At 37.5% G+C, this 25726-nt stretch overlaps 1 protein-coding gene across 1 annotated transcript; it reads right to left on the bottom strand.

Moving 5' to 3' along the window:
* Positions 1-18978: 18978 nt before the first annotated feature.
* Positions 18979-22133, bottom strand: LOC138371009 (octapeptide-repeat protein T2-like). The gene is made up of 2 exons (XM_069335649.1): positions 22103-22133; positions 18979-19877 (listed from the first exon to the last, which is right to left on the bottom strand). The coding sequence occupies exons 1-2, from the start codon at positions 22131-22133 to the stop codon at positions 18979-18981; spliced, it is 930 nt and encodes a 309-aa protein (XP_069191750.1).
* Positions 22134-25726: the final 3593 nt, after the last annotated feature.

The raw sequence follows: 25726 nt of genomic DNA, 5'->3' as shown, positions 1-25726 counted from the left end.
GCAAACTTTAGGTATAAAAAGTCGTAATTTAAAAATGAAAATAGGTGCAGCGAGTCAGAAATCGGCTCAAAAATCACGCTCAGGAGTCAAATTTCCGACATTTCAGATAATTTGAAAACAATAGAGACCGTTTGGCCAAAACATAACCCATCGCCCATTTCAGTAATTGGCAAACTTTAGATAAAAAAAGTCGTAATTTGAAAATAAAAATAGGTGCATTGAGTCAGAATTCGGCTCAAAAATGACGCTCAGGAGTCAAATTTCCGACATTTCAGGTATTTTGATAATTGCAGGAGGGTTTGGGCAAAATATGATCCCATTATTGTTTACAATAATTTGCTTAATTTCGGTATGAAAATTCGAAATTTGAAAATGAAAATAGGCGCAGAGAGTCAGAGTTCGCCTCAGAAATCACGCTTAGGAGTCAAATTTCCGACATTTCAGATATTTTGACATCTGCAGGGATGTTTGGGCAAAATATGACTCATCGCTATTTTCAGTAATTGGAGAATTTTCGGTATAAAAAGTCGTAATTTTAAAATGAAAATAGGTGCAGAGTTAGAATTCGCCTCAAAAATGGCGCTCAGGATTCAAATTTCTGACATATCGCATATTTTGAAAACGGCCGGGGGGTTTGGGCAAAATATGACCCATCGTTGTTTTCAGTAATTTGCATATTTTCGGTATTAAAACTCGAAATTTGAAAATTAATGTAGGTGCAGAGGGTGAGACTTCGGCTCAAAAATTACGCTTAGGAGTCAAATTTCCGATTTTTCAGATATTTGGAAAACTGCAGGGGATTTGTGCAAAATATGACCCATAGCCGTTTTCAGTAATTGGCATATTTTCGGTATAAAAAGTCGTAATTTTAAAATGAAAATATATGCAGAGAGTCAGAACTCGGCTCAAAAATCATGCCCAGGTCTCAAATTTCCGACATTTCAGATATTTTGAAAACTGCAGGGGGGGGGGGGGGGGGTCTGGGCAAAATATGACCTATCGGCCTTTTCAGTAATTGGCGTATTTTCGGTATAAAAAGTCGTAATTTGAAACTGAAATTTGTTGCACAGTCAGAATTCTGCTCAAAAATCACGCTCAGGATTGAAATTTCTGATATTTCTGGAATTTTGATAACTGCAGTGGGGATTTGGGCAAAATATGACCGATCGCAGTTTTCAGTAATTTGCATATTTTCGGTATAAAAAGGCGTAATTTGAAAATGAAAATAGATGCAGACAATCAGAATTCGGCTAAAAAAATCACGCTCAGGAGCCAAATATCCGACGTTTGAGATAATTTGAAACTTCAGGGAGGTTTGGGCAAAATAGGACCCATCGCTGTTTTCAGTAATTGGCACATTTTCGATATAAACAGTCTTAATATGAAAATGAAAATAGGTGTAGAGAAACAGAATTTGGCTAAAAAATCACGCTCAGCAGTCAAATTTCCGAAATTTCAAATATTTTTAAAAATGCAGAGAGGGGGGGGGGATGGGGTGTTAGCCAAAATATGACCCATCGCAGTTTTCAGTAATTTGCATATTTTCGGTATAAAAAATCGTAATTTGAAAATGAAATTAGGTGCAGAGAGTCAGCATTCAGATGAAATATAACGCTCAGGAATCATATTTCCGACGTTTGAAATATTTTGAAAACTGCAGGGAATTTGGGCAACATATGACCCATAGCTGTTTTCAGTAATTGGCATATTTTCAGTATAAAAAGTCGTAATTTTAAAATGAAAATAGGTCCAGACAGTCAGAACTATGCTAAAAAATCACGCTCATGATTTAAATTCCCGACATTTCAGATATTTTGAAAACTGTAGAGGGATTTGTGCAAAATATGACCCATCACTGTTTTCAGTAATTGGCGAATTTTCGGTACAAAAATTCGTAATTTGGAAATGAAAATAGGTGCAGGGAGTCAGAATCGGCTCACAAATCACGCTCAGGGGTAATATTTCCGACATTTCAGGTATTTTGAAAGCTGTAGGGCGGTTGGGCAAAATATTACCAATTGCTGTTTTCAGTAATTGGCACATATTCGGTATAAAAAGTCATAATTTGTAAATGAAAAAAGGTGCAGAGTCAGAATTCGGCTCAAAAATCACGCTGAAAATATAAATTTCTGTCATATAATATAATTTAAAAACTGCAAGGGGGTTTGGTCAAAATATTACTAATCGCCGATATCAGTAATTGGCATATTTTCGGTATAAAATGTTGTAATTTGAAAATGAAAATAGGTGCAGAGTCAGAATTCGGCTGATAAATCACGCTCAGGAGTCAAATTTCCGACATTTCTGATATTCTGAAAACTGCAGGGGGGAGGGGGGATGGTCAAAATATGACCAACCGCCGTTTACAGTTATTGGCATATTTTTGGTATAAAAAGTCTTTATTTGAAATTGAAAGAATATGCAAAGAGTTTGAATTCGGCTCAAACATCAAGGTCAGGAATCAAATTTCAGACATTTCATGTATTTTGAAAACTGCATGGGGGTTTGGGAAAAAAATGACCCATTGCCGTTTTCAGTAATTGGCGTATTTTCAGTATAAAAAGTCGTAATTTGAAAATGAAAAAAGGTGCAGAGAGTCCGAATTAAGTTCAAAAATCACGCTTAAAATTCAAATTTCCGACCCTTAATATAATTTAGAAACTGCAAGGGTGTTTGGTCAAAATATTACTACTCGTCGATTTCAGTAATTGGCATATTTTCAGTATAAAAAGACGTAATTTGAAAATGAAAATAGGTGCAAAGAGTCAGAATTCGCTCGTAAATCACGCTAAAGAGTTAAATTTCTGTCAATTCAGATATTTTGAGAACTGTAAGGGTGGGGGTCAAAATATGACCAATCGCTGTTTCCAGTAATTGGCATATTATCGGTATAAAAAGTCGTAATTTGAAAATGAAAATAGATGCAAAGAGTCAGAATTCGGCACAAACATTAAGGTCAGGAGTCAAGTTTTCGACATTTCATATATTTTGAAAACTGCATGGGGGTTTGGGAAAAACCTGACCCATCGCTGTTTTCGGTAATTGGCGTATATTCGGTATAAAAACTCGTATATATAAAAATGAAAATAGGTGCAGAGAGTCAGAATTCAGCTAAAAAATCACGCTAAAATTTTAATTTCTGACAATAATATAATATGAAAACTGCAAGGGGGTTTGGTCAAAATATTACTAATCGCCGATTTGAGTAAAGACATATTTTCGGTATAAAATGTTGTAATTTGAAAATGAAAATAGGTGCAGAAAGACAGAATTCAGCTGAAAAATCACGCTCAGGAGTCAAATTTCCGACATTTCAGATATTCTGAAAACTGCAGGGGAAGGGGTCAAAATATGACCTATCGCCGTTTTCAGTAATTGGCATATTTTCGGTATAAAATTCGTAATTTGAAAATGAAAATATATGCTAAGAGTCAGAATTCGGTTCAAACATCAAGGTCAGGAGTCAAATTTCCGACATTTCTTGTATTTTGTAAACTGCATGGGGGTTTGGGAAAAACCTGACCCATCGCCGTTTTCAGTAATTGGCGTATTTTCGGTATAAAAACTCGTAATATGAAAATGAAAATAGGTGCACAGAGAGAGAATTCGGCTCAAAAATCATGCTGAAAATTAAAATTTCTGACATTTAATATAATTTGAAAACTGCAAGGGGGTTTGGTCAAAAAATTACTAATCGCCGATTTCAATATTTGGCATATTTTCGGTATAAAATGTCGTAATTTGAAAATGAAAATAGGTGCAGAGAGTCAGAATTCGTCACAAAAATCACGTTCAGGAGTAAAATTTTCGACTTATCAGATATTTTGAAAACTGTTGAGGGATTCTTCTTTCTAAGTTTTTTTTTCTAAGTTTCGTTTTTTTCTAAGATTTCGATTTGTTTTTACTTTTTATTGTATTATTTTGTGTGAAATTGTGTTTGAATGGAACTGTGTTGTTTACCATACCGGTTATTTCGTAGGTATAAGTATAGATGCCACACCTCTGACTGGTAAAAATATGCTTTTCTTGACAAACAGCGCCATCTGTTGCATGCAGGAGCAATGCACATGCTATGCAAAATATGTTACAATTCCATTTCAATGTTTCTGATTGCATTGATAAATTGAATTATCATAGATTTTGGATTTATTTTCATTTTGATATAATTATTTTGTGCCAATTGCGTTGGAATTCAGCTGTGTTGTTTGCCATACATTTTGTCATTTCGTCATTTCGTGAGTTTAGTTTATTTTTTTGTCAAATTTTCATTTAATTTTTTAACTGTTTTTCTCATACTTCAGTGATGGGAACATCAGATCTCTTGATGTTCCCAATTTTCTGATGGGATCATCAGACCATTTGGAAAGGCACAAGGCACAAACCATTCCTGGTTTGTGCCTCGGAGAGGCTACGGGATCCAGTAAGTTCAGTAGAACTTCGGTTTCAACCATTTTACCTTGTCGTAGCTCAGTCGATTAAGGCAGTGTCTTGGGATGCTCCCGGGCGCATATTCGAATCCACGTCACGACCCTTGTTGATTTGTTCATTTCGGAAGGCATCGGACGAGGGATGTGTGGAATGTTGGGGATGACGAGGGGACGGAAGTGAGAGATGGTGGGGAGGATGAGGGGACAAGAGAAGGGGGTAATGGTGGGGAAGGACGAAGGGACGGGGGAGTTTGGGATGGTGGGGACGAGGGGATGTGGGAATGGAGAATGGTGGGGAGGACAAAGGGACAGGGGAGTGGGGCATGGTGGGAAGGAAGAAGGGATGGTGGAGTGGGGAATTGTGGGGAGGACGAGGGGACGGTAGAATTGAGAATAATTGGGAAGCCGAGGACACCGGTGAGGAGAGAATGGTGGGGAGGACTGGGGAACAAAGAAGGTTGCTGTGGCTCAACAACGCACATACGTTGCTCAGCCAGAGCAACACGTGGCCGGGTAATGCTAGTTTGAAAATAAAAATAGGTGCAAAGACTCAGAATTCGGTTCAAAAATCAAGCTCAGGAGTCAAATTTCGAACATTTCAGATATTTTGAAAATTGCATGGGGGGGGGGGGCAAAACATGAACATAGCCGTTTTAAGTAATTTGCATATTTTCGGTATAAGACTTCGTAATATGAAATTGAAAATAGGTGCAGAGAGCCAGAATTCGCCTCAAAAATCACGCACAGGAGTCAAATTTCCGACATTTAATATATTTTGAAAACTGCTGGGGGGGGGGGGTTGCTCAAAATATGACTAATCCGAGATATCAGTAATTGACATATTTTCGTTATAAAATGCCGTAATTTGAAAATGAAATAAGGTGTAGAGAGTCAGAATTCGGTTCAAAAGTCACGCTCAAGAGTCAAATTTCCGACATTTCAGATATCTTAAAAACTGCAGAGGGGGAAGTGGTGGCAAAACATAAACCATAGTCTTTTTCAGTAATTGGCATATTCTCGGTATAAAAAGTCGTAATATAAAAATTGAAAATAGGTGCAGAGAGTCAGAATTTGGCTAAAAAATTACGCTAAGGAGTCGAATTTCCGACATTCCAGATATTTTTAAAATTGCCAGAGGGTTCGCGCAAAACATGACCCATCGCTGTTTTCAGTAATTGGCAATATTTAGGTATAAAAAGATGTAATTTGAAAATTAAAATAGGTGAAGAGAGTCAGTATTCGGCTCAGAAATCACGTTCAGGAGTTAAATTTTCAACATTTCAGATATTTCGAAAACTACTGGGGGTGTTGGGAAAAACATGATCCATCGGAGTTTTCAATAATAAGCATATTTTCGGTATAGAAAGTCGTTATGTAAAAATGAAAATAGGTTTAGAGAAACAGAATTCGGCTCAAAAATCACGCTCAGGAGTAAAATTTCCGACATTTCATATATTTTGGAAACTGTTAGGGGGCTTGTACCCAATATGACCCATCGCCTTTTTCAGTAATTGGCATATTTTCGTTATAAATAGTCGTAATTAAAAAATGAAAATAGGGGCAGAGATTTAGAATTCGGCTAAAAAATCACGCTCAGGAGTAAAATTTTAGACATTTCAGGTATTTTGAAAACTGTAGGGGAGGGGGGTGGCCAAAACGTGATACATCACCTTTTTCAGTAATTGGGATATTTTTTATATAAAAACTCGTAATTTGAAAATGAAAATAGGTGCAGAGAGTCAAAATTTGGCTCAAATATCAAGCTCAGGAGTCAAATTTACGAAATTTCAGATATTTTGTAAACTACAGTGGGGTGGTTGTTTGGGCAAAATATGACCCATCGCCGTTTTCAGTAACTGGCATATTTTTGGTATAAAAAGTCGTAACTTGAAAATTAAAATAGGTGAACAGAGTCAGAATTCGGCTTAAAAATAACGCTCAGGAGTCGAATTTCCGACATTCCAGATTTTTTAAAACTGCAGGGGGGGTTTGGGCAAAATATGACCCATCGCTGTTTTCAGTAATTGGCATATATTAGGTAAAAAAAAGTAGTAATTTGAAAATGAAAATAGGTGCAGAGAGTCAGAATTCAGTTTAAAAATTCACTCTCAGGAGTCAAATTTCCAACATTTCAGATGTTTTGAAAACTGCTGGGTAGGGGGGGGGGGGTGCAAAATATGACCCATAGCCTTTTTTAGTAATTGCCAAATTTTCGGTATAAAAAGTCGTAATTTGAAACTGCAAATAGGTGTAGAGAGTCAGAATTCGGCTCAAAAATCACGCTCAGGAATCATATTCCGGACATTTCAGATATTTTGAAAACTGCAGGGGGGGGGGGGGGGGTTTGGGCAAAATATGACCCATCACCGTTTTCAGTAATTGCCATATTTTTGGCATAAAAAGTCGTAATTTGAAAATGAAAGTAGGTCAGTATATTTGGCTCAAAAATTCATGCTCAGGATTTAAATTCCGGACGTTTTAGATATTTTTACAATTGCAGGAAGCGTTTGGTCAAAATATGACCTATGAATATTTTCAGTAATTTGCATATTTTCGGTACTAAATATCATAATTTGAAAATGAAAATAGATGCAAAGAGTCAGAATTCGGCTTAAAAATCACGCTCAGGAGTCGAATTTCCAACATTCTAGATATTTTGAAAACTGCCGGGGGGTTTGGGCAAATATGAACCATTGCTGTTTTTAGTAATTGGCATATATTAGGTAAAAAAAATTCGTAATTTGAAAATGAACATTGGTGCAGAGAGTCAGTATTCAGATCAAAAAACACGCTCAGGAGTCAAATTTCCGACATTTCAGATATTTTGAAAACTGCAGGTGGGTTTGGGCAAAATATGACCTATTCCCGTTTTCAATAATTGGTATATTTTCGGTATAAAAAGTCGTAATTTGAAAACGAAAGTAGGTGCAGAGAGACAGAATTCGGCTGAAAAATCATGTTCAAGAGTCAAATTTCCAACATTTTAAAACTTTTGATAACTGCAGAGGGGTTTGGGAAAAATGTGACTCATCGTTGTTTTCAGTAATTTGAATATTTTCGGTATAGATATTCGTAATTTGAAAATTAAAAATGATGCAGAGAGTCAGAATTGGGCTAAAAAATAACGCTCAGGAGTCATATTTACGACATTTCATTGTATTTAGGAAACTTCAGGGGGGTTTTGGCAAAATATGACACATCGCCGTTTTAGGTAATTGGCATATTTTCGGTATAAAAATTCGTAATTTGAAAAAGAAAACTGTGCAGAGAGTCAGAATTCGGCTCAAAAATCACGCTCGTGAGTCAAATTTCCGACATTCCAGAGATTTTGAAAACTGCAGGGTGGGGGGGGGGGGCAAAATCAGACCCACTGTCCTTTTCAGTAATTGCCATATTTTCGTTATAAAAAGTCGTAATTTGAAAATTAAAAAATGGTGTAGAGTCAAAATTGGTCTCAAAAATCACGCTCAGGAGTCAAATTTCCGACATTTCAGATATTTTGAAAACTACAGGGGGATGGGGTGGGTTTAACCAAAAGATGACCCGTCGCCGTTTTCAGTAATTGGCATATTTTCAGAAAAATCGTCGTAATTTGAAAATGAAAATTTGTGCAGAGAGTCAGAATTCAGCTTAAAAAATCACTCTCAGGAGTAAAATTTCCAACATTTCAGATATTTTGAAAACTGTTGAGTAGGGGGGGTGGTGCAAAATATGACCCATAGCCTTTTTTAGTAATTGGCAAATTTTCGGTATAAAAAGTCGTAATTTGAAAATGAAAAAAGGAGCAGAGTCAAAATTCGGCTCAAAATTCACGCAAAGGGGTCAAATTTCCGACATTTTAGATATTTTGAAAACTGCAGAGGGGAGGGGTGGGTTTAAGCATAATATGACTTATCGCCGTTTTCAGTAATTGTATAATCGTATAATTTCGTATAATTCAACACGTTCAAGTGAATTTATATCCATTCTATAATATGGCGACCAAAACTGAACTGCATTATCTAAATGGGGCCTAACCAGAGCAAGATATAGCTTAAGAACCACACCAGGTGTCTTGTTACTAACGCTTCAATTAATAAATCCCAGTGTCCTATTCGCCTTATTACGAACATTCATGCATTGATCCTTTTGCTTTAAATTCTTATTAATCATAACTCCCAGATCCCTTTCGCAATCCGACTTCGCAATCTCAACACCATGTAGCTAGTATCTTGTAACTCTATCATCATTACCTAGCCTCAGAACTTTACATTTATCAGCATTAAACTGCATTTGCCAATCCTTTGACCATTTCAAAACCCTATCTAGATCAACTTGTAGTGATAGTGAGTCCTCCTCCGAATTAATTTCCCTTCCGATTTTCGTATCATCGGCAAATTTGCAAATGTTGCTACTCAAACCTGAATCTAAATCATTTATATATATTATAAACAACAGAGGTCCCAGGACAGAGCCCTGAGGTACTCCACTAACAACATTATCCTACTCTGACTTAACCCCATTTATACTAACTCTCTGTTTCCTTTGGAATAGCCATGCCCTAATCCAAGTTAATATAGCACCCCCAATACTATGAGCTTCTATTTTTTTTAATTAGTCTTTCATGTGGCACTGTATCAAAAGCTTTGCTAAAGTCAAGGTACTTTATCATCACAATCCTTACCACTATCAACTGCCTCAACTATGCTGGAATAAAAAGTTAGCAAATTTGTTAAACATGAACTGCCATTTATAAAACCATGTTGCGACTCATTTATTAATTTATGTTTTTCAAGATGGAGACGAATTGTATTTGCAATTATTGATTCAAGTAACTTTCCCACAATAGACGTTAGGCTAATTGACCGATAGTTTGACGCAAGTGATCTATCTCCTTTCTTAAAAATTGGTACCACATAAGAACATAAGAACAAAGGCAACTGCAGAAGGCCTGTTGGCCCATACGAGGCAGCTCCTATTTATAACCACCCAATCCCACTCATATACATGTCCAACCCATGCTTGAAACAATCGAGGGACCCCACCTCCACAATGTTACGCGGCAATTGGTTCCACAAATCAACAACCCTGTTACTGAACCAGTATTTACCCAAGTCTTTCCTAAATCTAAACTTATCCAATTTATACCCATTGTTTCGTGTTCTGTCTAGTGTTGATACTTTTAATACCCTATTAATATCCCCTTTGTTATGTCCATTCACCCACTTGTAAACCTCTATCATGTCACCCCTAACTCTTCGCCTTTCCAGGGAATGTCACTTAAGCTTTGTCAATCTTTCTTCATATGAAAGATTTCTAATTTGGGGAATTAACTTAGTCATCCTATGCTGGACACGTTCAAGTGAATTTATATCCATTCCATTATATGGCGACCAAAACTTAACTGCATAATCAAAATGGGGCCTAACTAGAGCAAGATATAGCTTGAGAACCACACCAGGTGTCTTGTTACTAACGCTTCGATTAATAAATCCAAGTGTCCGATTTGCCTTATTACGAATATTTATGCATTGATCCTTTTGTTTTTAATTCTTACTAATCATCACTCCCAGATCCCTTTCGCAATTCGACTTCGCAATCTCAACACCATCTAGCTCGTATCTTGTAACCCTATCATCATTACCTAACCTCAGAACTTTACATTTATCAGCATTAAACTGCATCTGCCAATCCTTCGACCATTTCAAAACCCTATCTAGATCAACTTGAAGTGATAGTGAGTCCTCCTCCGAATTAATTTCCCTACCGATTTTCGTATCATCGGCAAATTTGCAAATGTTGCTACTCAAACCTGAATCTAAATCATTTATATATATTATAAACAACAAAGGTCCCAGGACAGAGCCCTGAGGCACCCCACTTACAACATTTTCCCACTCTGACTTGACTCCATTTATACTAACTCTCTGTTTCCTTTGGTGTAGCCATGCCCTAATCCAGCTTAATATAGCACCCCCAATACCATGAGACTCTAACTTTTAATCAGTCTTTCATGTGGCACTGTATCAAAAGCTTTGCTAAAGTCAAGGTACACAACATCGCAATCCTTACCACTATCTACTGCCTCAACAATGCTAGAATAAAAAGATAACAAATTTGTTAAACATGAACGGCCATTTATAAAACCATGTTGCGACTCAATTATTAATTTATGTTTTTCAAGATGAAGACGAATTTTATTTGCTATTATAGATTCGAGTAACTTTCCCACAATAGACGTTAGGCTAATTGGTCGATAGTTAGACGAAAGTGATCAATCTCCTTTCTTAAAAACTGGTATCACATTAGATACCTTCCATTACTCTGGCGCTCTGCCTGACTCTATTGATTTAATAAATATGGTAGACAGTGGCTCGGAAAGCTCCTCTTTGCATTCTTTAAGCACCCTGGCAAACACTTCATCCAGCCCGGGGGATTTGTTTGATATTAGTTTTTCTAATTGTTTAATTACATCCTCCCTGGTAACTGCTAAACTAGTCAACCTTTCCTCATCCCCACCCACATAGACTTGTTCCGATGAAGGCATATTGTTAAGTTCTTCTTTAGTAAATACAGATATAAAATATTTGTTAAAAGTACTACTCATCTCCTTGTCATTATCCGTTAATTGACCTGTCTCAGATTTTAATGGACCTATCCTTTCCCTAGTCTCAGTTCGATATAACTAAAAAAAAAATTAAGGATTTGACTTTGCTTGCTCTGCTATGCGAACTTCATAGTTTCTTTTTGCTTTCCTAATCTCTTTTTTAACATTTCTAACCAGTTGTATGAATTCCTGTTCTAACCTGACTTCCCCATTCTTAATCCTTTTGTACCAAGCTCTCGTTTTACCTATAAGATTCTTTAAATTATTTGTTATCCACTTTGAGTCATTAGTATTCGACCTATTCAATTTGTATGGTATACTACGTTCCTGTGCTTTGTTTAGAATATTCTTAAATAAGTTATATATTAAATCCACATCGAAATCCCCATTTACGTCACCTATCGCTGGGTTCATGTCTCGCTCTAAGACCGGCCCACACCCCATACCCAAGAGTTTCCAATCTATTTGACCCAAAAAATTTCATAGGCTATTAAAATCAGCTTTTCGAAAATCGGGCACTATAACAGAATTTTCTCCTACAGGTCTATTCCATTCTATGCTAAATCTGATTTCTTTGCGATCACTGTTCCCTAGCTCACTCCCTATTTCGATGTCATTAATTTGTGTTTCCCTGTTAGTTAACACTAAATCTAAAATATTATTTTCCCGCGTTGGTTCCTTAATGTGTTGCTTAAGAAAGCAATCGTCAATTAATTCTAGAAAATCTTCTGCTTCACTATTCCCTGTTTTGTTCACCCAGTTTATTCAACTAAAATTAAAGTCACCCATGACATAAATACTGTTAGATCTAGAGGCTCTAGATATTTCATTCAATAGATGCTTTGCTTCCATTCTGTCTAAATTTGGTGGCCTATATATAACCTCCTATTATAATATTATTTGCTTTTTCGTTTAATTCTATCCAAATAGTTTCTGTGTGTGGCTCAGTTTTGATTCCCTCTTTGAGACTACATTTCAAATTGTCCCAACATATATGGCTACTCCCCCTCCTCGTCTAATATATCTATCTGTGTGAAATAGTTTAAATCCATTTATCTGATATTCAGCTAATAGTTCTCTATTTTCCACGTTCATCCACGTTTCGGTAAGTGCAATAATATCTATTTTTTCTGTGCAGACAAGAGCATTTAATTCATTAATTTTATTTCTTAGACTTCTACTGTTAGTGTAATATATCCTAAGTGAATTGTTATTTTGAGGCCCTTTTCTTTCCCTGATCATTTTGCCAATTCTTTTCTCCCACGAACACATACTTTTATTACCTCCTTCCTCCAAATCAATTCCCATACCACTATCTACTAACAGTTTAAACCCAAACAAACACCTCTAACCACTGGTTCCAACGAGTTCGCAACAGCAACAACCCCAGCCCTCGATAGATGCACCCCATCACGAGCATACATTTCATTTCTTCCATAGAAGCGTTCCCAGTTGTCTATGAAAGATATTGCATTTGATTTGCAATATCTTTCCAGCCGGCAATTGACACCAAGTGCCCTCGACATCCATTCATTTCCCACTCCCTTTCTTGGAAGAATGCCACATAGTATCAGGATTCCTCCCTTGCTCCTAACTAATTCAATGGCTGTCCTAAATCTCTGTATTAGTTCCTCACTCCTAACTCGCCCAACTTCATTACCCCCTGCACTAATACAAATAATGGGTTTGTTCCCAATTCCCGTCATAATATCATTCATGTTTTCAACAATATCTCCAATTCCAGCTCCTGGATAGCAAACCCTTAATCTGTTCCCCCAATCTCTGGCACAAAACGTTCTGTCTAAATACCTAACCTGGGAATCTCCCACAACCAAAATTCGCTTCCGTACCGCCCTAACTTTCTGAGCAGCCTGAGGGGCCTGCGCTCCGCCGTTCCTCGCTGATTCCCTCGCTGCAGGAACACTACAGCACTCGTCCTCCAACACGGCAAATGAATTTGCCGTCCTTTGGGCGTCTGTAGGCGGCCTTGTCAAGGTCTTCTTAAGACCCCTGTCTTTCACTACTCTCCACGATGAGGTCTCGTCAACACTGGTCTCCTCCTTCGTTTCCTCTCGAAGTCTCAGCTGTCGTACCTCCTCCCGCAGGGAATCCATCTCTGCTCTCAGAGCTCCAACCAAACTCACCAAATCATTTACTAATCCTTCCATTATTGCAATAATAATGTTACTCCAGAGCTCCAGCTAACACAACCTCTCACTGTGACAGCACCTGACTGATTCAAATAGTTTGACGCAAGAGATCTATCTCCTTTCTTAAAAATTGGTACAACATTAGCTACCTTCCATGACTCTGGCACTCTGCCTGACTCTATTGATTTAATAAATACGGTAGACAGTGGCTCGGAAAGCTCCTCTTTGCATTCTTTAAGCACCCTGGCAAACATTTCATCCGGCTCTGGGGCTTTGTTTGGTTTTAGTTTTTCTAATTGTTTAATTACATCCTCCCTGGTAACTGCTAAACTAGTCAACCTGTCCTCATCCCCACCCACATAGACTTGTTTAGCTGAAGGCATATTGTTAAGTTCTTCTTTAGTAAATACAGATATAAAATATTTGTTAAAAATACTACTCATCTCCTTGTCATTATCCGTTATTTGACCTGTCTCAGATTTTAATGGACCTATCCTTTCCCTAGTCTTAGTTCGATATAACTGAACAAAAACCTTTAGGATTTGACTTTGCTTGCTCTGCTATGCGAACTTCATAGTTTATTTTTGCTTTCCTAATATCTTTTTTAACATTTCTATCCAGTTGTATGAATTAAAAACTGAGAGAGGTCAAATAACAGATAGTGATGAAGAGATGAGTAGTATTTTTAATAAATATTTTGTATCTGTATTTACTGAAGAGGAACTTAACAATATGCCTTCAGCTGAACAAGTCTATGTGGGGTGGGGATGAGGACAGGTTGACAAGTTTAGCAGTTACCAGGGAGGATGTTCTTAAACAAATAGAAAAACTCAAACCAAACAAATCCCCAGGGCCGGATGAAGTGATTGCCAGGGTGCTTAAAGAATGCAAAGAGGAGCTTTGTGACCCAATGTCAACTATATTTAATAAATCAATAGAGTCAGGCAGAGTGCCAGAGTTTTGGAAAGTTGCTAATGTGATACCAGTTTTTAAGAAAGGAGATAGATCACTTGCGTCTAACTATCGACCAATTAGCCTAACGTCTATTGTGGGAAAGTTACTCGAATCTATAATAGCAAATAAAATTCGTCTTCATCTTGAAAAACATAAATTAATAATTGAGTCGTAACATGGTTTTATATATGGCCGTTCATGTTTAACAAATTTCTTATCATTTTATTCTAGCATTGTTGAGGCAGTTGATAGTGGTAAGGATTGCAATGTTGTGTACCTTGACTTTAGCAAAGCTTTTGATACAGTGCCACATGAATAAAAGGGAAATGATTCCAAGAAAGGGAGTGGGAAATGAATGGATGTCGAGGGCACTTGGTGTCAATTGCCGGCTGGAAAAGATATTGCAAATCAAATGCAATATCTTTCATAGACAACTGGGAACACTTCTATCGAAGAAATGAAATGTATGCTCGTGATGGGGTGCATCTATCAAGAGCTGGGGTTGTTGCTGTTGCGAACTCGTTGGAAGAAGTGGTTAGAGGTGTTTGTTTGGGTTTAAACTGTTAGTAGATAGCGGTATGGGAATTTATTTGGAGGAAGGAGGTAATAAAAGTATGTGTTTGTGGGAGAAAGGAATTGGCAAAATGATCAGGGAAAGAGAAAGGCCTCAAAATAACAATTCACTTAGGGTATATTACACTAACAGTAGAAGTCTAAGAAATAAAATTAACGAATTAAATGCTCTTGTCTGCACAGAAAAAATAGATATTATTGCACTTACCGAAACGTGGTTGAATGTAGAAAATAGAGAACTATTAGCTGAATATCAAATAAATGGATTTAAACTATTTCACACGGATAGATATATTAGACGAGGAGGGGGAGTAGCCATATATGTTAGGGACAATTTGAAATGTAGTCTCAAAGAGGGAATCAAAACTGAGCCACACACATAAACTATTTGCATAGAATTATACGAAAAAGCAAATAATATTATAATAGAAGTTATATATAGGCCACCAAATTTAGACAGAATGGAAGCAGAGCATCTATGGGATGAAATATCTAGAGCATCTAGATATAACAGTACTTATGTCATGGGTGACTTTAATTTTAGTGAAATAAACTGGGTGAGCAAAACAGGGAATAGTGAAGCAGAAAATGTTCTAGAATTAATTGACGATTGCTTTCTTACGGAACACATTAAGGAACCAACGCGGGAAAATAATATTTTAGATTTAGTGTTAACTAACAGGGAAGCACAAATTAATGACATCGAAATAGGGAGTGAGCTAGGGAACAGTGATCACAAAGTAATCAGATTTAGCATAGAATGGAATAGACCTGTAGGAGAAAATTCTGTTAAAGTGCCAAATTTTCGAAAAGCTGATTTTAATAGCCTAAGAAATTTTTTGGGTCAAATAGACTGGAAAGTCTTGGGTATGGGGTGTGGGCCGGTCTTAGAGCGAGACATGAACCCAGTGATAGGTGACGTAAAAGGGGATTTCGATGTGGATTTAATATATAACTTATTTAAGAATATTCTAAACAAAGCACAGGAACGTAGTATACCATACAAATTGAATAGATGGAATACAAATGACCCAAAGTGGATAACAAATAATTTAAAGAACCTTATAGGTAAAAAGAGAGCTTGGTACAAAAGGATTAAGAATGGGGAAGTCAGTTTAGAACAGGAATTCATACAACTGGTTAGAAATGTTAAAAAAGAGATTAGGAAAGCAAAAAGAAACTATGAAGTTCGCATAGCAGAGCAAGCAAAGTCAAATCCTAAAGGGTTTTTTCAGTTATATCGAACTAAGACTAGGGAAAGGATAGGTCCATTAAAATCTGAGACAGGTCAAATAACGGATAATGACAAGGAGATGAGTAGTATTTTTACCAAATATTTTATATCTGTATTTACTAAAGAAGAACTTAACAATATGCCTTCAGCGGAACAAGTCTATGTGGGTGGGGATTAGGAAAGGTTGACTAGTTTAGCAGTTACCAGGGAGGATGTAATTAAACAATTAGAAAAACTAACACCAAACAAATCCCCAGGGCCGGATGAAGTGTTTGCCAGGGTGCTTAAAGAATGCAAAGAGGGGCTTTCCGAGCCACTGTCTACCATATTTAATAAATCAATAGAGACAGGCAGAGTGCCAGAGTCATGGAAGGTAGCTAATGTGGTACCAATTTTTAAGAAAGGAGATAGATCACTTGCGTTAAATTATCGGCCAATTAGCCTAACGTCTATTGAGGGAAAGTTACTTGAATCAATAATTGCAAATACAATTCGTCTCCATCTTGAAAAACATAAATTAATAAATGAGCCGCAACATGGTTTTACAAATGGCCGTCCATTTTTAACAAATTTGCTAACTTTTTATTCCAGCATAGTTGAGGCAGTTGATAGTGGTTAGAATTGTGATGTTGTTAATCTTGACTTTAGCAAAGCTTTTGATACAGTGCCACATGAAAGACTAATTAAAAAAATAGAAGCTCATGGTATTGGGGGTGCTATATTAAGTTGGATTAGGGCATGGCTATTCCAAAGGAAACTGAGAGTTAGTATAAATGGGGTTAAGTCAGAGTGGGATAATGTTGTTAGTGGAGTACCTCAGGGCTCTGTCCTGGGACCTCTATTGTTTATAATATATATAAATGATTTAGATTCACGTTTGAGTAGCAACATTTGCAAATTTGCCGATGATACGAAAATCGGTAGGGAAATTATTTCGGAGGAGGACTCATTATCACTTCAAGTTGATCTAGATAGGGTTTTGAAATGGTCAAAGGATTGGCAAATGCAGTTTAACGCTGATAAATGTAAAGTTCTGAGGCTAGGTAATGATGATAGAGTTACAAGATACGAGCTAGATGGTGTTGTTATTGCGAAGTCAGATTGCGAAAGGGATCTGGGAGTTACGATTAGTAGGAATTTAAAACAAAAGGATCAATGCATGAATGTTCGTAATAAGGCGAATAGGACACTGGGATTTATTAATCGAAGCGTTAGTATCAAGACACCTGGTGTGGTTCTTAAGCTATATCTTGCTCTGGTTAGGCCCCATTTAGATTATGCAGTTCAGTTTTGGTCGCCGTATTATAGAATGGATATAAATTCACTTGAACGTGTCCAACATAGGATGACTAAGTTAGTTCCCCAAATTAGAAATCTTTCATATGAAGAAAGATTAACAAAGCTTAAGTTGCATTGACTGGAAAGGCGAAGAGTTAGGGGTGACATGATAGAGGTTTACAAGTGGATGAATAGACATAACAAGGGGATATTAATAGGGTATTAAAAATATCAACACAAGACAGAACACGAAACAATGGGTATAAATTGGATAAGTTTAGATTTAATAAAGACTTGGGTAAATACTGGTTCAGTAATAGGGTTGTTGATTTGTGGAACCAACTGCCACGTAACGCGGTGGAGGTGGGGTCCCTCGATTGTTTCAAGCACGGGTTGGACAAGTATATGAGTGGGATTGGGTGGTTATAGATAGGAGCTGCCTCGTATGTTTTTTATGTTTTTCAAGATGAAGACGAATGGTATTTGCGATTATCGATTTAATAATGATAAGAGTTACAGGGTACAAGCTAGATGGTGTTGAGATTACGAAATCGAATTGTGAAAGGGATCTGTGAGTTATGATTAGTAAGAATTTAAAACCAAAGGATCAATGCAAGAATGTTCGTAATAATGCAAATAGAACACTGGGATTTATTTATCGACGAGTTGTGATTCACTTGAACGTATCCAGCGAAGGATGGCAAAGTTCATTCCACAAATTAGAAATCTTTCATATGGAGAGAGATTAACATAGCTTAACGTTCATTCACTGGAAACGCGAAGAGTTAGGGGTGACATGATAGAGGTTTACAAGTGGATGAATGGACATAACAAAGGGGATATTAATAGAGTATTAAAAGTATCAACAAAGGACAGAATACGAAACAATGGGTATATACTGAATAAGTTTAGATTTCGGAAAGACCTGGGTAAATACTGGTTCGGTAATAAGATTGTTGATTTGTGGAACCATTTGCCACATTGCGTGGTGGAGGTGGGAGTCCCTTGATTTTTTTAAGCGTGGGTTGGACATGTATATAAGTGGTATTGGGTGGTTATAAATAGAAGCTGCCTAGTATGGGCCAATAGGCCTTCTTAAGTTACCTTTATTCATATGTTGTTATGCTTGACCAATGTCATGGATAGAAAATATACCTTTAATACTTATATTCGAAAACATCGATGTTGCACCCGACAACGCTTAAGTAGCCTTTATGATATTACAAAAATATATATGTATAATTTTTAGGCTTATCTTAACGCGTCTCAAAAAATCAAAGCACTTCCCGAATAACAGTTTAGAGGTGTGGTGTTACAAACTGCACCAACTATCAAGAGGAAGAAGAATTAGTAGTGAGGTGCTGTTATGGTTTATTTATGCCCAAGCCACCTCTTGGATGGCCATACCTTCAATCATCACTGTTGAGCCACTTCCTTAGAGACATTCCTAGACTAAACATCTTCATCTTATTAGCTACACCGGACTGTCTTATTGGTTAACGCATCCACTCGCACTGCTATTGGATGAAGAAAAACTGTTCATTAATTCGAATAACAAAGGTTTCAGCGGCGTGCCGTGTACTGCGGGAACTGTATGAAGGAGCCATACAGTACGTAAATTAAGAAGAAATCCCCTACAACTGCACGTATAATTGTAGATAATATTGCAAACATGGGCCGTTACTCGATAGATTCAAGCAGTGAGAGGACCAGCAAAAGGAAACGGAGAAATAGGTCTCGGAGTAGCAGCAGTACTAGTTCCAGAAGTCGTCATCGTCACCATAAAAAGTCACGGACACACAGAAGACGTTCCTCTAGTCGGTCATTAAGCCGTTCGCCCAGCCCTCTGTCAGACAGGCGTTCTCGTTGTCCATCGCTCAGCCCTCTGTCAGACAGGCGTTCTCGTTGTCCATCGCCCAGCCCTCTGTCAGACAGGCGTTCTCGTTGTCCATCGCCCAGCCCTCTGTCAAACAGGCGTTCTCGTTGTCCATCGCCCAGCCCTCTGTCAGACAGGTGTTCTCGTTGTCCATCGCCCAGCCCTCTGTCAGACAGGTGTTCTCGTTGTCCATCGCGAAGCCCTCTGTCAGGCGGGCGTTCTCGTTGTCCATCTCCCAGTCCCCTGCCACGCAGGCGTTTTCGTTGTCTATCGCCCAGTCCTCTGCCATGCAGGCGTTCTCGTTGTCTATCGCCCAGTCCTCTGCCATGCAGGCGTTCTTGCTGTTCATCACCCAGTCCTCTGTCACGCAGCCGTTCTCGCTGTCCATCACCCAGTCCTCTGGCATGCAGGCGTTCTCGCTGTTCATCAGCCAGTCCTCTGTCAAGCAGGCGTTCTCGTTGTCCATCGCCCAGTCCTCTGCCATGCAGGCGTTCTTGCAGTTCATCACCTAGTCCTCTGTCACGCAGCCGTTCTCGCTGTCCATCACCCAGTCCTCTGGCACGCAGGCGTTCTCGCTGTTCATCACCCAGTCCTCTGTCAAGCAGGCGTTCTCGTTGTCCATCGCCCAGTCCTCTGCCATGCAGGCGTTCTTGCTGTTCATCACCTAGTCCTCTGTCACGCAGCCGTTCTCGCTGTCCATCACCCAGTCCTCTGGCACGCAGGCGTTCTCGCTGTTCATCACCCAGTCCTCTGTCAAGCAGGTGTTCTCGTTGTCCATCGCCCACTCGGAGGTCCCACTCTTCAAGTCGAGATCGAGAGCGCCACAGGCGTCATCGCAGTCCTACTTATTCCCGCTCAAGATCTAGGGACAGATTTAGCCGGAAGCATCAGAGATCCAAGCACAGAGAGCGCAGTTCCAGCTCTGATTCAGATCATAGTGAAAAGTACTCAAAATCATGGTCAGCGAGACGCAGCAGTAGAGCATAAAGGATCAAATAGACAAAGAAAGGAATAAGGAAAAAGAAAAAGTTCTCAGAAAGTCGTCTACAAAGAGACAAGAAATGCCAGTCTCTGAGCATAGAGAGTAGGAGCATATTCACGAGCTGTAGAAGAAATTGGAGATGATGATTTGGTTCAGCAAGCCTTAAAATCCAGCCGTAGTGGGAAAGCTCCCAAGAAACAAGCTGATAGTAAAGATGGAGATGAATCCAACTTTGGGACACTGCTAAGTTGGCTGCAAAGGAATTGCTAGGAAATTTATGCCTTCTAGTGAGGATAGTCTTTCAAGTCCTCACCTGTATCCTCGAGGAAGAGTATCTATGCAGGATTTTCTCACTTCGCCAAAAAGCTTTGGTTGGAGAACCAACATAAATTGACATGGGAGGATGAAGTCTTGTTCTTCAGAGTGCACATATAATTTGTAAAACATTAAGTACTTGTGGAATGCAGTGCAGTTTTCTTGTGTTAAAATGCGACTTGTCCTGTAAATATGAGTTTTACATAGCAAAGAATTTTGTAGGAATGTAGAATGTTTTTTCATTCTACATTCATTAGAATGTTTTTTCATTCTACATTCATTTAGAATGTTTTATAAAACTATGTTTAGTTCTATAAATCAGGGATTTAATAAATCAAAGATGTGTTATATTGAAAATGTTCCTTATTGACATGTTCTCATTGCTGTGAAATAAAGGTTAGTAAAATATATCAGTTTGTTTTTAATCCTAAGTATTGATGAGTATATAAGAACATGAATCCATGGGAAAGTTATTGATTTTGTGTCCAACCCCCCCCCCCGCCCTTAGTCAATGTGGCCTGGTAGTTATAAGATGATTACGAATACAAAGGCTATTAATGATCTATGACAATTGACATGTACATTTCCTCCTAAAATTATTAAACCTTATTCTACAATACATTACACACAGCAATCACAATTGCGTGATGCATCAAATGAACAAATCCACAAGGTCGATGATTCGAACCTGCGTCCGGGAGCATCCCAGACGCTGCCTCAATCGACTGAAGTACGACATGGTCAAGAGTTGAAACCGAAGTTCTACTGAACTTACTGGATCCTGCAGCTACTCCTCTACATACTGTACTGGATGTATAATCTTTTGGCAACATAAAGCACAGTATTTCTTTTATGCATAAACTGTTTACAAAAAAAATGGTTTATGAGCAACATGGAGATCGGCAATTTGACAACTGTCAGTTTGAAGTATTTTAGCACTAAAGTGAAAAATAGTATTCGTGGCTTTAATGAAAATATTGTATCTTTGCTGTTCAGAGCAGCAATTTCAGTCTAAAAATCTTTTAAGGAATAGAAATGAAAGTTTAATGTTACCCCCCACACAATACAGTATTGTATAAAACAAAATATATAAGCAAACAGTAAATTCGCAATAATCATTAAAAAAGTCTGCATTTTTTGTTTTAAAGAATTCATTTTTATAAAATACTCTACTAGAACTGTCATGAATAGGTTGGTACATGCCTAATAATAAAAATCTTTGGCACATATATGCCTATTCCTCTGTAGCTTAGACCATGACAAAAAATGTTTAGACCTTTGATTCTTGCCACTCTAAATTAGAATTCTTTTCCAATTGATTACCTTTAATTACATATGAGTCAACAGTTTGAAAAGTAAATATCTCACCGATTTATTTCACTCAAATTGAGCGAAACGACTCGTGTTCCAGGTGACAATATTGGAGACGGCAATTTACAACATTAAGCATGCTTCCAGTTTTACCTTTACTCGTAATGAGCATAAATATTTCTCATACTTCAGATTCAAAATCTTGTTTGAAATGCTTCATACGAAGCAGTCAATTTATACAGCTCTTTGGAAACAAGAGCTATCTAAAAAACTATCTAAAAGGTTTATTCCAAATGATTTCAATTCAGAGCAAAATGTTCTCTACCATACAGCCTTTTAGATTAAATAATAAAAAAATATATAGAAACTCATAAACGCAGTACATCTCCGATGTTACTTGCAAGTGCTTTATTCACCTTCAACATCATAATGACAGTTGAGAGCCATGACCAAAAAGCCGAAGCTCAACCCCCGACAAGTACAACTCTGGGAGCGCACACTGAGAAGAGATCTGGTGATGCAACACTTGAATAACTGGGACATAATAGTCGACTTCCACGGTCTTCAGGATACGAATCGACTTTGCGAGATGTAGGATTTTACTGGAAGGGAAAAAATATCAAACTTTCCATTCCGTAACCTTGTAGCTTAACGAAGATTAACTGTTTTTCCAATTTGGTCCCAAGTGTTTAAAAGCATTTTATACACAACTAATACACAAGAGGCTAAGTTCATTTTAGTTATGTCTTCACAACAAAAATAATTAAGCCTATGCTAGGCTACAAAAAAATTAGTTTACAAATTCGTGATAAATGAAACTTTAAATTCAAAAAAATCATAATTTTAAAATGAAAATAGGTGCAGAACTAAGAACTCGGCTCAAAAAATCATGCTCAGTCAAATTTCCGACATTTAAGATATTAATGAAAACTGCAGGGGGGGGGGGGGGTAGGTCATGATATGACCCATTGCTGTTTTCAGTAATTGGCATATTTTCGGTAAAAAAAAGTGTAAGTTTGAAAGTAAAAACAGGTGCAGAGAGATAGAATTCGGCTCCAAAATCCCGCTTACGAGTCAAATTTCCGACGTTTTAGATATTTTGAAAAACTGCAGGGGGGTTTGGGAAAAAATATGACCCATCACCGTTTTCAGTAATTGGAATATTTTCGGTATAAAAAGTCATAATTTGAAAATGTAAATCAGTGTAGAATTCAGTGTAAATCAGTGTAAATCAGAGTCAGAATTCGGCTGAAAAATTACCCTTTAAATTCAAATTTCTGACATTTCACATAATTTGAAAAGTGCAAGGGGGTTTGGGCATAATATGACCCATCGCAGTTTTCAGAAATTTGCATATTTTCAGTATAAAACTTCGTAATTTGAAAATGAAATATGTGCAGAGAGTCAGAATTCGGCTCAAAAATCACGATTAGGAGTCAAATTTTTGACATTTCAGATATTTTGAATACTGCAGGAGGGTTTGGGCAGAATATGACCCATCGGTGTTTTCAGTAATTGACATATTTTCGGTATAAAAAGTAGTAATTTGAAACTGTAATTTGAGGCAGAGTCAGAATTCGGTTCAAGAATCACGCTCAGGATTCCAATTTCCGACATTTCACATATTTTGAAAACTGCAGGGTAGTTTGTGCAAAATATGACCCATCGTTGTTTCAGTAATTTGCATATTTTCGGTATTAAAAGTCGAAATTTGAAAATTAAAATAGGTGCAGAGGGTCAAAATTCGCCTCAAAAATCACGATTAGGAGTCAAATTTCTGATATTTCAGATATTTTGAAATTTGTTGGGCGGTTTTGGCAAAATATGACCCATCGCCGTTTTTAGTAATTGGCATATTTTCGGTATAAAAATTCATAATTTGAAAATGAAAATAGGTGCAGATCAGAATTCAGCTCAAAAATCACGCTCACGATTCGAATTTCCAACATTTTAGATATTTTGAAAACTGCATGGAGGTTTGGCCAAAATATGACCCATCGCCATTTCAGTAATTGACATATGTTCGGTATAAATAGTTCTAATTTGAAACTGAAATTTGGTGTAGAGTCAGAATTCGGCTCAAAAATCACCCTTAGTCAAATTTCCGATACTTCAGATATTTTGAAAACTGCTGGGGGGGGGGCAAAATATGACCCTTTGCCGTTTTCAGTAATTGGCACATTTTCGGTATAAAAAGTCATAATATGAAAATGAAATTAGGTGCAGAGAGTCAGAATTTGGCTCAAATATCACACTCAGGAGTCATATTTCCGACATTTCAAAAATTTTGAAAACTGCAGGGGATTTAGGCAAAATATGACCCATAGCCGTTTTCAGTAATTGGCAAACTTTAGGTATAAAAAGTCGTAATTTAAAAATGAAAATAGGTGCAGCGAGTCAGAAATCGGCTCAAAAATCACGCTCAGGAGTCAAATTTCCGACATTTCAGATAATTTGAAACAACAGAGACCGTTTGGCCAAAACATAACCCATCGCCCATTTCAGTAATTGGCAAACTTTAGATAAAAAAGTCGTAATTTGAAAATAAAAATAGGTGCATTGAGTCAGAATTCGGCTCAAAAATCACGCTCAGGAGTCACATTTCCGACATTTCACTGAGGGGGGGGGGGGGGGGGGGGGCAAAATGTGACCCAATGCTGTTTTCAGTAATTGCCATATTTTCGGTATAAAAAATCGTAATTTGAAAAGGAAATTAGGTGCAGAGAGTCAGAATTCGGCTCAAAGATTACGCCCAGGAGTCATACTTTCGACATTTCAATTATTATGAAAATTGCAGGGGATTTGGGCAAAATAGTACTCATCACCGTTTTCAGTAATTGGCATATTTTCGGTATAAAAAGTCGTAATTTTAAAATGAAAACAGGTGCACAGATTCGGAGCTCGGCTCAAAAATCATGCTCAGGTCTCAACTTCCGACATTTCAGATATTTTGAAAATTGCAGAGGGGTTTGAATAAATATGACCCATCGCCGTTTTTGGTAATTAGCATATTTTTGGCATAACAAAATCATAATATGAAAATGAAAATAGGTGCAGTCAGAATTCGGCTCAAAAATCACGCTGATGAGTCAAATTGCCAACATTTCAGATATTTTGAAAACTGCAGGGAGGTTTTGGCAAAATATGCCTCTTCGCAGTTGTCATTAATTGGTATATTTTTTGGTATAAAAAGTCGTAATTTGAAACTGAAATTTGGTGCAGAGTGAGAATTCGGCCCAAAAATCATGCTCAGAAGTCAAATTTACCGACATTTATCGTATTTTGAAAACTGCAGGGGGGTTTGGACAAAATATGACCCATTGCCATTTTCTGTAGTTGGCATATTTTCGGTATAAAAAGTCTAAATTTAAAAGTGAAAATAGGTGCAGAGAGTCAGAATTCGGCTCAAAAATGACGCTCAGGAGTCAAATTTCCGACACTTCAGGTATTTTGATAATTGCAGGAGGGTTTGGGCAAAATATGATCCCATTATTGTTTACAATAATTTGCTTAATTTCGGTATGAAAATTCGAAATTTGAAAATGAAAATAGGCGCAGAGAGTCAGAGTTCGCCTCAGAAATCACGCTTAGGAGTCAAATTTCCGACATTTCAGATATTTTGACATCTGCAGGGATGTTTGGGCAAAATATGACTCATCGCTATTTTCAGTAATTGGAGAATTTTCGGTATAAAAAGTCGTAATTTTAAAATGAAAATAGGTGCAGAGTTAGAATTCGCCTCAAAAAATGGCGCTCAGGATTCAAATTTCTGACATATCGCATATTTTGAAAACGGCCGGGGGGTTTGGGCAAAATATGACCCATCGTTGTTTCCAGTAATTTGCATATTTTCGGTATTAAAACTCGAAATTTTGAAATTAATGTAGGTGCAGAGGGTGAGACTTCGGCTCAAAAATTACGCTTAGGAGTCAAATATCTGATTTTTCAGATATTTGGAAAACTGCAGGGGATTTGTGCAAAATATGACCCATAGCCGTTTTCAGTTAATTGGCATATTTTCGGTATAAAAAGTCGTAATT

This window comes from Procambarus clarkii, chromosome 34 (assembly GCF_040958095.1).
Source record: "Procambarus clarkii isolate CNS0578487 chromosome 34, FALCON_Pclarkii_2.0, whole genome shotgun sequence".
Lineage (NCBI taxonomy): Eukaryota > Metazoa > Arthropoda > Malacostraca > Decapoda > Cambaridae > Procambarus > Procambarus clarkii.
This window is presented reverse-complemented; position numbering and strand designations above follow the sequence as displayed.